A 13,679-nucleotide genomic window follows, 5' to 3' on the forward strand; every position below is an offset into this window, starting at 1 on the left:
TCTTTTTTTTTTGCTGCACACTTCATCTGATAACGCTAATTTTACCCCCAGTGTGAGGCAATGAAACACTGCAAGCGGCTCGCACGGGTTCTGAGCACCGAGCGTACCCGAGCACAGCGCTACTTGATCGAGTGCTTAAGATACGTAAATCACCCGAACGCTGATTATTTTTTTTAGTAAAGTTAATGTTCAGTACCGAACTTTACTTTTCAGGATCACTCATCTCTAAAAGGAAGATTAGAGAAAATATAAAAAAAAAAACCATTAAATCAGTTTTTGCATATTTATTTATACTGATTTGCAGGAAAAATGATCTTTTTGTGTATTTATACAAGGCTTATGATGGACTGTGTACCCGGAAATGTAAAAGCAGTTGGCGTGTGCCGGTTCTTGCCTCCTATTGTGTTAAAGTCACAAACAATAATGTGTTCAACATGTGCCAATTTTTTATTTGTATTTTTCTTTTTCATAAATTTGTGCTTAACATTGTGAGAATCCAACCACTGTGCTGTGTCATACATTCATTTTGAAAGTTTCATTGTTTAGAATAGATACATTGCATTTGTCATATACAGTGTTGTCAAACTTCAGAATTAACTAGACATATTGTTGTTTGCAAGCTGAACGTGCACAACATGTAATGGTTGCCAAGTTGGCCACTAGTCCTGGACCATCTGCAACTATCATAGATAAACCACTTTGGGACCAGTCGTCAGACAATGCCTTGGCTTTCTCAGCAATGTTAACCTTTTCTTCTATATGAATGGTTGACCAGTGATCCCTACTAGGATGTTTGCTGTATACTGGTAGCTCCGGGTCACTTGGTGTAGGATTAGAGTAAGACTGATCAGAACGGGCTCCATTTGGTAAGCTTTTTGCGCAGTTAGGTACAGAATAACAAGGTATTTCCATCTTTAAATCACATTTTTGGAATTGTTTGCTAAATAGGTGAATAAGTTCAAGCAAGTTGAGTAACAAAGATATGAGTGAAACCACCAGCATGAAGATAATGAAGATAGTCTTTTCCATGGGTCGGGAAACAAAACAGTCTATACTGTGGGGACAAGGCACCCTTGAACACTTAAAAACTGGAGGCATCACAAAGCCATACAGATACCACTGACCGAATACAAATCCAGCTTCAATTAGGCTTTTGAAGATCACACTGACTGTGTAGGTGTAGACTAAGGCTCCATGGATTTTCATCTTTTTAGTAGATGTTTGACTTTTTTTATTATCCATCTCAATCTTTGATTTTGTTGTTGCAGCACTTATTTCTTCAACATTCCCTTGCTTCATTTTCTCTTCTCTACTGGACAAATAAATGACATGCCCAAGGTAAATCAAGGTGGGAGTACTGACAAAGAGGAACTGCAGAACCCAGTATCGTACATGAGATATAGGAAAAGCTTTATCGTAACAGACATTGGTACAACCGGGTTGCAGTGTATTACAGACAAAGTCAGATTGCTCATCTCCCCAAACAGACTCTCCAGCCAAGCTAAGGATAAGAATTCTGAAGATGAAAAGCACCGTCAGCCAAACTTTTCCAATGAGTGTGGAATGCTCCTGGACTTCATCAAGCAATATTTTAAGCAGATCCCATCCTGCCATAGTTCACTGAAAATATAAAAACATGCAAGAATGTTGAATCAGAATATTTTACAGGATAGAAACATTATTACAGATATTTTCCAGGTTAAAATACCCCCCAAACTAATGATAAACTGTAAGATTCAAAATCATAACTGTGTTATATTATTCTGCTGTGTTTTACAGATTGAGGTTGTCATGTGATTTACACACTTTTTGTCCTGACCCTTTTATATTCCACTTCTTTTAATTAAGCATAGATAGAAGCAGTCACCATGAGACTAAGTGTGCAAATCACACTTGTAGTGACGACCTCCAAGACTGTGAAACACCGCAGAATCCTAACAATGTATCTTCAACACACCATTAGGATTCATAAGGTTACATTACATAGCTAGTTTTCTTAAATTAGTAAATGGATCAGAAACACTATAGACTTAGGGTACAGTCACACTAAGGGACGCAACCAGCGATCCCACCAGCGATCTGACCTGGCAGGGATCGTTGGTGCGTAGCTACATGGTCGCTGGTGAGCTGTCAATCAGGCAGATCTCCACAGTGATCAGAGATCAGCCACCAGCCACCTGTGTAACGACATCGGGTTACTAAGCAAAGCGCTTTGCTTGGATACCCGATATGTACCTTGGTTACCAGCATCCGCAGCTGCCAGAAGCCGGCTCCCTGCACACGCAACCATGGTACACATCGGGTTACTGAGCAAAGCGCCTTGCTTGGATACCCGATATCTACCTTGGTTACCAGCTTACCGCAGGCTGCCAGAAGCCGGCTCCTTGCTCCCTGCACATTCAGATCGTTGGCTCCCACTGTCAAACACAGCGATGTGTGCTTCACAGCGGGAGAGCAACGAACAAAAAATGAACCAGGGCAGTGTGTAACGATCAGCGACCTCACAGCAGGGGCCAGGTCGTTGCTGGATGTCACACACAGGGACATCGCTAGCAAGATCGCTGTTGCGTCACAAAAAGCGTGACTCAGCAGCGATGTCGCTAGCGATGTCGCTTAGTGAGACGTGGCCTTTAGAAATACTTAAAGTAGTCTTCCAATCAGGACAAGTCATATGCCCTGTTAGAGCAAATGGGTATCATAGACTAATCATGGGCCCTAGTTTATGTGCCAGAATGGGTTACAAAGGAGTGGCTTGTGTTCTGATGGGCTCTGAATGCCAATTTAATGTCAATTCAACTAGATATGAAGTGGCACAAAGCTTTCCTGCCACTGCAGTCACTTTGTTCTAGGAAGTGGCATGGGTAAGAGTTGATAAGGCCGTGATGACAAAATAATTTACACTTAAAAATATAATGCTTTAAAGTGAGGCCCAAATAGGTTTTGACCATTGAAATGACTAAGGTGTAGCAACATTGTTAGACCGAATTCAGGAGTCTGTGAAACATGCTCCATGTATGGATCCAAGCTTGACACCTCATAGTAATATGGGAGGCTGTTGAGTTCAGGTCAGGAGACCCGCAACCAGTTTGTGTATGGTGGGGCATACTCAGAATGTGATGCATATACATCAGAATTCAGTCTTACCCTATATACTAATATAAAAAGTCTATCATTAGTCAGGGATTTGATGGTCTTCCATTTTTAGCTCTGAATGCAATATGATGGGTATTAAAAGGGATTTCACAAGTTATTACATTGCTTTAGTTAAACAATATGAAAATAAAAGTTTGCAATTGAAACACTTATTTCTATCTGCCTTCATTCTCGTGCAATGAGAGCTTTTAACTTTTACAGTGTACAGTTGGTTTCCATTGAGATTGGCTACTTGTTCATACCTAGACCCTGGCTGAGCATGCACAGTAGTTACATTCCAGTAGAGAGGTTAATGAATAGCATAGAAGTGAGCTCTTCCCAGGGGAGAGACAGAGAAAGAGACAAGAAATTAATCTACACCTCATCTGAGTGACTCGCCCCAGGGCTATGGGGTACTCTGTCCCGTGCAGTATATTTACTGGACAGTTGGGGGAAGGGGATGGTGTTCGGTGCGGAAAGAAGGTAGGCCACACAAGGGATTGCAGTGTAACTGGTTTCTTTACTCACAGCGTTGTTATGGCTTGCAACCCGAAGAAGGCTGGTCCTCACCGCTGGTCCCCTTAGTCCCAGTGCGGTAACCTGGTGGCTTCTTTCCCCTGCACCTGTCTCTGGTTGGTGGGTCCCCGTGGCTTGGAGCATCTGGGTATCTCCTCCTGGTAGTCTTTCAGTCTTAGTCTGTACGGCGGGCAGTTTGAACCCTGTAGGGTCGGTGCTCTGTTCCGGTCCCTGTTTCTCCCGTCATTGCTGGTGCCCCGGACTTTACGGTCGATGAGGTCCTGGATGGTCCCCTCACCATACAGATCTTATCAGGTCAGCCTGGAGCGTTTGCCTGACCTAGGGCTCTGTACCCTGTCGGTGCTATGGTTCCGAGAGTACTCCACCGTACTCCTTCAGTAACCACACGCCTGCAGCCTGACAAGTAGCAAGGAGAAAGGACGGGACTCAGCAACAATTCCAGGACAAGTCACTGTTACACACTCCTGTCAGTACGGTTACGTCCGTCTCCTTTCACTTCCACTTACTGACTGTTTGACCCCCTCCTCCCTGGTTGTCGTCTAGTGGACTGGATTGGTTCCACCCCTGGTGGCCATCTATTGGGTCCAACCCTAGCCTGTCACCAGTTCTTGGGGGAAAGGAAAAGCAGGGATTATATATGTGTTTTGGTGTTACCGGCACTGGTCTTCAGCGGTCCCTAAGGGTAGGTCCTGCATCTTTGACAGGACGCAGTTCCTTGTAGCTCCTGATGGCTTCAGGGGTGCTACATGAGGATGCTCTGTTAAAAATAAAACAAAAAACACACAACCCAAAAAACTTAAATATAATATAGTATGGATCTGTCGCTTGATACCATCATTTGACTGGTTACGACGGATCCTGAACCCATAGGCATCCATTACTAGTCCGTTTTTTCGACGCAAACAAAAAAACGTTACTGTGGACACATTTCGACACATCCATCGTATGATGGATGTAACGTGAGGCCCTCCATCGCAATCCATCACTAATAAACGTAAATGAGAAAAAAAAAATGGATCCAGCGCTAGAGCCGTTTTTTTCTAAATTCAACGGATTGTGACTGATAGCAAAAAACGTGTGTGAAAGAGGCCTTAGCTGCTTAACTCGCTCATCCTCCCTCTCAGATACTGACAAGTTACTGTTCTAAATCCTGCAAAACCATCAGCCTGCAGAAGATCCTTCTCCCAGATCAGTGCTCCTAATCACAGCTCTAAGGCTAAGACCGCACTTTGCGTTCACCTACTTGCAGTTCTAAACGCACGTTTTGGGCTTAATTGATTTGACCAAAGTTGCCTTTTTCAGAACTTTAGCGCTAAAAACGCATGCGTATTTACCGCGTTTTAGATGCGTTTTCAGCGCTTTTTACATGCTTTTTCACCTGCGTTTTGAACATCAAGACACTGCTAAATAAAGATTAAATAGTCAAACATCATGAAAACAAAAGAAAAAAAAAAAAAAGGAAAACAATTTTGGAATTAATAAAGAAAATATTTATATTTCATGAAATTATAGCGGTATTATAATATTTAATGTTAAAATAGCAATAAAATCAAAATTTTCTTTAATTTAATTGTCGGAGTGTGTGTGTGTGTGTGTGTGTGTGTGTGTGTGTGTGTAAGTAAAGGGACATATGATTCCATTATTTTAATGTCAGAAAAGCATGCGTTTTTGAAGTCAAAAATGCATGTTTTCTGCACCTTAAAAGCAGGTAAAATGCAGAAAATTTGAAGTTTCTTGGTTTTTGCAATTTCTCATTGACTTCAATGTTAGCAAAAACGCACCCAAAATGGCAAAAACAATTGACATGCTGTTTCTTTGAACGCATGTTTTTTGCCACAAAATATGCAAATTAAACGCAGCGTTTTAAAACGCAAAGTGCGGTCTAGAAATCCCCATTTTCCATAGACTTTGCTGGAAAATCAAAACGCATGCCTTTTGACATGAAAAAAGTGCATCTCAAAACGGACCTAAAAAGCACCTGAAACGCAGGTGGAAACGCAAAGTGCGGTCTTAGCCTAAAGGTGGTGTCACACACAGCGACGACAACAACGTCGCTGCTACGTCACCATTTTCTGTGACGTTGCAGCGACGTCCCGTCGCTGTCGCTGTGTGTGACATCCAGCAACGAGCTGGCCCCTGCTGTGAGGTCGTTACTGAATGTCCTGCTTCATTTTTTCGTCGTCGCTCTCCCGCTGTGAAGCACACATCGCTGTGTGTGACAGCGAGAGAGCAACGAAATGAAGCGAGCAGGGAGCAGGAGCCGGCGTCTGGCAGCTGCGGAAAGCTGTAACCACTGTAAACATCGGGTAACCAAGGGAAGACCTTTCCCTGGTTACCCGATATGTACCTTCGTTACCAGCCTCCGCCGCTTTTGCCGGCTCCTGCTCTGTGCACATGTAGCTGCAGTACGCATCGGGTAATTAACCCTATGTGTACTGTAGCTAGGAGAGCAAGGAGCCAGCGCTAAGCAGTGTGCGCGGCTCCCTGCTCTCTGCACATGTAGCGACGTTATGATCGCTGCTGCGTCGCTGTGTTTGACAGCTAAGCAGCGATCATAACAGCGACTTACAAGGTCACTGTTAAGTCACAGAAAATGGTGACGTAACAGCGATGTCGTTGTCGCTGTCGCTATGTGTGAACCCAGCTTAACTGTCCCAAGCTGTATGCTTGTTCAAGTACCCCATTATCTCTAGGTTTAGACCGTGATGACAGTGCAAACTCCAGAAGAGTTCACTGATAACTATCCGATCAACAGATGTGTGGCTAACAGGTGCTGGTGGATCAGAGCTCCACCTGCGCCTGCTTACCACTTAGATCGCGCTGTCAAAATCTGACATTACAATTTAAATGGCCGAGGCAGGGATCGCGCCTTTCCTCTCAGCCATCGGTTCCCACGGGTTGCCAATATGTTGCTGTGGTAGCATGGAGTCAACTGATGACCCCTGATGCCACCATGATTATTTCCTGTGAGCGCTTACAGAGCACCGTGACTCACAAGAACGCTGCACTTCTGCTGATGAGAGCGATGATGCTCTGATTAGCAGAAATGCACAGGTGATCGGACTGTGCAGTGATAAAGTCCCCTAGGGAAACTAGTTGGATAGAGATATATATATATATATATATATATATATATATATATATATATATATATATATATATATATATATATATATATATATATATATATATATATATATATATATATATATATATATATATATATATATATATATATATATATATATATATATATATATAATGGCGAAGAACAAATTCCAAATGCCAAGATTACGTTACAATGCAATAATAGCTGATCATAACGTTGCATTACGCGAAAATGGTATAATTAAAAAACGTTATCTCAAGATGAAAAAGAAAAAGAAAAAAAATCTTAACTAAGCCACAGATCCCAAAAAAAGAGAACGCTATGGGTCTCAGAAAATGGTGACAAAAGCACAATTCATATCTGGGACAAACTTCAGAATTTTTTTTTAACCTCCTAAATAAAAGTATACACCTTTGGTATCTACGAAGGTATACTGATGCGAGGCATTATACTGACATGTTACGAAGCAAAAGAAGAGGAGGAGGGCACTCACCGGGCTGCCGTATACCAAAGAATGTGTTTATTTCAGCATCAAGTAAAATGGAAAAACAGCGGAGTCGAGGGAGGGAGGGATGCATGGCACAGCAGACGACGTCTGTTTCGTGGTATGTCACTTTTTGCCCGTGCGAAATGTACTACATCGGGAAAACTATTCGGCCACTCTTTGTTAGATTTAGAGAGCATCAACACTCCATAGAGGCAGGTATTGGTGCAACTAAAATGATTTCACATGTTAGAGATATGTATGGAGCCAATAAAAATATACAAACTTTTGCAGGTTTGGAGCTAGTGGGGCCAAGGGCAGGAGGAGGAGATCTCCATAAAATTCTATTACAAAAGGAAGCCCAATATATAATAAAAGTATAATGCACTGAGCCCCCTAGGGTTAAACGAAAAAAACAACCTCACAGTGTTCTTATAAGATCAGAAAAGCCAGAGTTGTCTTGCTTTTTTGATGTCTTTGTTATAAATGTTACAGTCTGTTAGCGTTTTTAAAATGATTTTATACGTTTTTGATATTTCCTCTGTGGGGTGTTGCCCTATAAAGAGAGGGGATCTGACGTCAAGCGTTTGTAGGCCTGTTGAAGTGCTTGCTTAGCACGAAACGGACGTCGTCTGCTGTGCCGTGCATTTCCCCCTCCTCCCCTCCGCTGTTTTTACATTTTACCTGATGCTGAAATAAACGGATTCTTTGGTATATGGCAGCCCGGTGAGTGCCCTCCTCTTCTTTTGCTTCGTTGGATGGGACTTCTGCTTGGTAGGAGCACCAGTTGTCCTGTAGCTGTAACCATGCCGAGTAAGCTGTGCCGGAGTCTGAGTGAAAAAGTGAATTGGTTTGGAGATATCGGTCAGTGAACTGATTAGTGCCCGGTGTTCTTTTTTCTTGGATTCCTTTGTATACTGACATGTTAGTTTCTCCATATCGTGAACAGGGTGAATAAAAGACCCCAAAACAATCGTGTAATTGTACTTTTTTTTTTTGCAATCTCACAGCATTTGGATTCCCCATTTTTCAGTACGCCATTTGGTAAAACTAATAGTTTCATTCACAAGTACAACTCATATGGCCATATTGATAGAGAAATTAAAAAAAAAAAGTTATGGTTCTTGGAAGACAGGGAGTGTTCTGTCTTCTATTCATTAAATAGGATAAGGGTAATATCGTTTGTTGCCCACAAGAGGTCACTGTTGGCTTTCTTATGTTTTAAGTGTTTTCCTCATACATCTTCACAGTATTTCTGTGGGTTGGAGCCTGTTGCTTTAAGGAAAAGATACTTCCTTGGACTGCCCCTTTTCCCTTCCCTTCCTGAGTTGGAAACGCAGATGTCTTGGTGCCTCCATAGGATTCAGAGGTGCTATAACTGGCTCCAGTTCCTTTTCTTCAATCGTTCCTCCTGACTAGTGGATCCCGGTAGGAATCATTGTACTAAACTACATATTTGTGTTGGAATATGTGTACAGTTGTTATGTAGGCACTGTGAAGTAACAGTGGCTCTACTCAGATTACATAGGCCGTGACACATGCAGAGCAGGTGTAGGGCAGCATCAGCAGTGTAAATGTTGTATTCAGTCATATGCATTGCTCTCTATGTTATGCAGATTCTGTAAATACCAGTACTACTATGTATGTCATTCTGTTATTTGTGATATGCCTGTACTGATTTGGATTTGTATCTTTTGTTATAGTGTTTACCAATTAATCATCCATTTCTTATGATCATCCACCTATCCATCATCATTTAATAAATAAAGACTTAAAGGCAACACAGTCTGTTTATTGAAACAGTGGATGAAGGTTAGCTGTATGCCGGAGTCCACACAGCTCACACGTGGACGAAGGCAGAACAGGGAGGAAAAACTAAAATTGTGTGGAGCAAAAAAAAAAAAAAAAAAAAAATAAAAACACCACAAAAAATTACAGCTCCTAAAATAGTGATGCAAAAACAAATTTTTTTGAAAATCTTATTTTGAGTGTGTAAAAGTAGAAAACCCCAAAAAAAACAAACAAAAAACATTATTTAAATCTGACATCTCTATAATTGTACCGACCCGGAAAAAAAAAATAAATAATATAGGTCTTATTTTTACTGCTGTGAACGGCGCAAAAAAGAAATAAAAACAACAAATAGGTGAATTGCGAAAATTAAATTGATGCGTTTCCGCAGCGGAAATGTACTGAAAACACATTTGTGGTTTTTAATTGTATATTTTCTGCATGTAATGCAAGTCTATGAGTAAAATCTGCAAATAAAACAAATAGCGTACCTGCAAGATACATTTTCATGTTGTGGATTTGAAACATGCACAGTAGGTCACTTTATGCTGAGTAAACAAAAGAGCACAGTGGACATGATATCCAGAAATCCCATCCACTTTGCTAGAACTGGAGGACTGAGTTTATGATATAGCAAAAATACGCAGCATCAAAACAGTCATCATGGACAGCCTAATTCAGCCTAAAGAGAATTAAAAACTCCTCCAAAAACTCTATAAAGAAGTGTTTCTTACAGTGGTTCCCATTTGTAAACTTGAACACTTTAACAAAAAAAAAAAAAAACAAAAAAACCCCAATGGAGGTGTGCCGTCCCTGCAGCGGTCGAACCGCTCGGATCTGTGGGGGTGATTACTCGTGTCTCCAGACCCGGGGGCTAGGGGCCACACTGAAATGGAAAAGGGGGTATTTACACGGTAGATATAGTTCATGACGCCACCTGCAGCTAGGTGTCGTTACCCTCCACGGGTAGGGGGAAGGCCCCGGGACTCTGGATGTTGTGAAGGGGTACGGTGTGGGGGGGAAAGCGCAGGCTCGCTGGTTGCAGGGGTTAATCAGGTACTCAGCCATAAAACAGACGCTAACAAAGTGGTAAACCAAGTCTCTGGGTGCCGCTGTCCTCAAGGGGGAGCTCGTCCGGGTCCCGTCCCCTGCAGCACTGCCTGGTGGTCCATGACCTGCCTCCTGGCACTATTTTTAGAGTGTCCTTTGTGACCCATCAGCTTGGAGCTTTCCGGACCCCGCTCTCCACTATGGCTAAGTAGAAGAGCTTGCCCTTAGGAGCTCACGCTTGGGATTTCAGTGGGCTGCTTGTTTGGAAAGCCCTATCCCCCTCGTTGCGCTAGTAACCCCGATCTCTGAGCTTCGTGGGAACAGTCCATGGAGGCCCTGTCCTCCGCAGATTAATTGCCGGGTCGCCTGAAGTTTCTCCCCGACCTGTCTGTGTACCCAGTCGTGCCTTCGGTCCCGGACCGGTGATAGAACCAGGCTGCTGACCGTCCTCCAAGACAGGTAACAGGCACCTAGCCTCAATCCCCTGCGACCAGGGGTCAGACTCCTCTAGGTCCAGACCACCGTCTTCGACCTAGTCTGTTTCTCCCCTGGGAGCTACAACTCCCAGCTTCCTCCGAGCTCCTCACATCTTGAGGGCTACCATTCAACTGAACTGACACCTCCCACCTCCCTGTCTGACCCCTAGGTGGGCAGCCCTATTCCACTAGTGTGCCTGATAGGGTGTGGTGCAAGGTGTATCTAGGATTTGATTTGCTGGTGGAGTCAGTACTGCAGGATGGAGACCCAGAACCATGGGGGGGGGGGGGGGAGGATGGAATCCTGCACTGAAGAGAAAGATTGTGCAGTACCCTGTGATAACCTGAATAGTCCAGGGGCGTCACACACACACATACCCCAAAAGCATGTACACATCTTTATCAGGTGGATTCTACCATGAACTCATCTGAAAAGAGCACTAACACCCCCCTCCCCCCCCCCCCCCCCCCCCCCAAAAAAAAAAAAAAAAAAAAAAAAAAAAAAAAAAAAAGAGAAAAGAAGAGAATGACCATATGCACAGCAACATCAAACCTCCAATGTAATATTATCCCTCTTCTACTATCACTGGTAGGGCCACATTTTGACAATAGGATCCAGTATTAGGCTCCACATTTTAAAAAGGATATTCAGAAGTGAGAGTCAGTTCAAAGTTGGGCAAATAGATTATTATAGGAAATGGAAGACTTTTCCTATGATGAGGGTTTGGAAAAGATGGCCTTATTTAGTAAGTATACATATGTGACGCCCCGGGCTATCAGGTCGTCATAGGGTACTGTGCAATCTGCCCTTCTGCACAGTATCCACTCCTCCTTGGTTACGGATCTTGGTCTTTTGGTGTTGCCAACAGCTTTGCCAGTCAAAATCCTGGGAATACTTTGCACTGTACCCTCCAGACACACCATTGGGGGGCCTGAAGGGAATAGGGCCGCCCATATGGGGGTTGGTAGGGGAAAGGGACAGGGTGGAAAAGGAGTAGTAAGGAGTTGTGTGGTGACTCTCAAGATGAGAGGACACAGGTTAGGAGCTGGGCTCCTTGAGTACTAGGTGGCAGACGTTGGTCTGGCCCTGGTAGGAGCTAGAACCCCGGTCGCAGGGGATCCTGTCAAGGGGCACGGACTGCCAAGGAGGGCAGCCAGCGGCCTTAAGTCATCTCCGGGCAGGGGCCAGGGCGCGACGGGGGTACGTGGATCCTAGGCCGGGAAGTAGCTTCACGCGTCCCAGTAATTTACCCGACGGGGGTGAAGACTTCAAGATTCATCCCCAACCCGCTCCAAAAATTGGGGTACTAGCGCACTGATGGGATAGGACTTTCCAAAACCACAGTCCAAAGAAATCCTACGCATAAACCCCGAGAGCAAGCTCACTCCGTTAGACATATGGGTGAGCGGGACCCGAATGGTTACAAACTTGAGGGTCCAATAGTGAGAAGGTGCCATGGAAAAAGTCACAGGCTAACAGCAACACCAAGGACACGGATCCAGGCGTGCTCCTTCCATGCTGCAGTGGTGCTCAGAATTCTGGTTTACAACCTGTCAGTGTTATTATTCTTGGACTGAGTGAGTACGCTGAAAAACCCCTTTGCCTCTTCCCAACAGCACCCTGTCACCGACACCCAGCGGGCCGCGGGGCACAAACCCCCTACCCACAGAGGGGTTAAACATCCTGCTGCTACACCATCACCACCGGGCTCCTCCCTCTCCAACAGCAGAGGTGGTATTCCACATTACCATGCACCGTGGGTGGCGTCACGAACTTCCAATTCCCCCTGTACATAGTTCACCCCCTTTAAATCGAGTGGCCGCACAACCCCCGGGTCCGGAGACCCCTCGAGCCATCGCAAATCCAGATCCGAGCAGCCCAGCTGCTGGCACGGGGGTGGCACACATACACATGTGGTCAAGACAGTGGGCTGGCACACGACTTATACCATACAAAGGCCTAACAAAAGACCGGAGGACATTCAATGCGCATAGACAAAAGACAATTATAGCAGCTAAAAAAAGGATAGGGGTCTCTATAGTTAGACTATGGCATGTCTGATTAAAAGAGGTAGTAATAGCAGGCGGGAGAGTATCTGGAGTGGGGTGAAGGGGAGGCAGGCATGCTTAGCATTAGCCATCAGCACAGCCAGCACTGGGGCACCATCAGACTGCCTGATGTGGTGGTTTGAGCAATCTGCCTGCCTTCTGCTTTTTGCCGCTCCCTGAAGTGGGATTTAGCAGTTCAACAGCAAAGATGTAACACTCAGTCTCGCAAACAATGGCACTTAGGGGTACTTTGCACACTACGACATCGCAGGTGCGATGTCGGTGGGGTCATGTCGAAAGTGACGCACTTCCTGCGTCGCTCTCGACATCGTAGTGTGTAAATCCTAGATGATACGATTAACGAGAGCAAAAGCATCGTAATCGTATCATTGGTGTAGCGTCGGCGAATTCCATAATTACGCTGACGCGACGGTCCGATATTGTTCCTCGCTCCTGCGGCAGCACACATCGCTGTGTGAAGTCGCAGGAGCGAGGAACATCTACCTGCGCCACCGCGGCTCCCGTCGGCAATGCGGAAAGAAGGAGGTGGGCGGGATGTCTACATCCCGCTCATCTCCGCTCCTATTGGCTACCTGCCGTGTGACGTCTCAGTGACGCCACACGACCCGCCCCCTTAATAAGGAGGCGGTTCGCCGGCCAGAGTGACGTCGCATGGCAGGCGAGTGCATGTGAAGCAGCCGTAGCGATAATATTCGCTACGACAGCTATCACAATGATATCGCAGCTGCGACGGGGCGGGGACTATCGCGCTCGGCATCGCAGCATCGGCTTGCGATGTCGCAGCGTGCAAAATACCCCTTAGTCTTTCAGACGATAGTAAAATTGAAGTCCTGACTGTCAGTACTACTGGGTATATGCAAGGTTAGCAGCATGATCAGGTCATCTGATCACACAGCTGATGTAATTTTTGGGCACTGCATAGGCGCTAAGAAGTTTGGTGTGGTAAGTGCTCCATGGAGCTGAAGAGAGTCTTCTACTGTATGCCATGTAGGGAACACAGAATATGGAAGAAGACTCTCTGGTCAGATGA

At 44.7% G+C, this 13,679-nt stretch overlaps 1 protein-coding gene across 1 annotated transcript; it reads right to left on the bottom strand.

Annotated features, from left to right (window-relative positions):
* Window positions 1-597: 597 nt before the first annotated feature.
* Window positions 598-1,614, bottom strand: LOC142290182 (gap junction alpha-2 protein-like). The gene has a single exon (XM_075334122.1). The coding sequence runs from the start codon at window positions 1,612-1,614 to the stop codon at window positions 598-600; it is 1,017 nt and encodes a 338-aa protein (XP_075190237.1).
* Between the last annotated feature and the right edge of the window lie 12,065 nt (window positions 1,615-13,679).

This window comes from Anomaloglossus baeobatrachus, chromosome 2 (genome assembly GCF_048569485.1).
Source record: "Anomaloglossus baeobatrachus isolate aAnoBae1 chromosome 2, aAnoBae1.hap1, whole genome shotgun sequence".
NCBI classification, from domain to species: Eukaryota; Metazoa; Chordata; class Amphibia; order Anura; family Aromobatidae; genus Anomaloglossus; species Anomaloglossus baeobatrachus.

Bases quoted from the DNA above. Each gene is read 5' to 3' on its own strand.
- LOC142290182 (XM_075334122.1), bottom strand. From the start codon at position 1,614: ATGGCAGGATGGGATCTGCTTAAAATATTGCTTGATGAAGTCCAGGAG.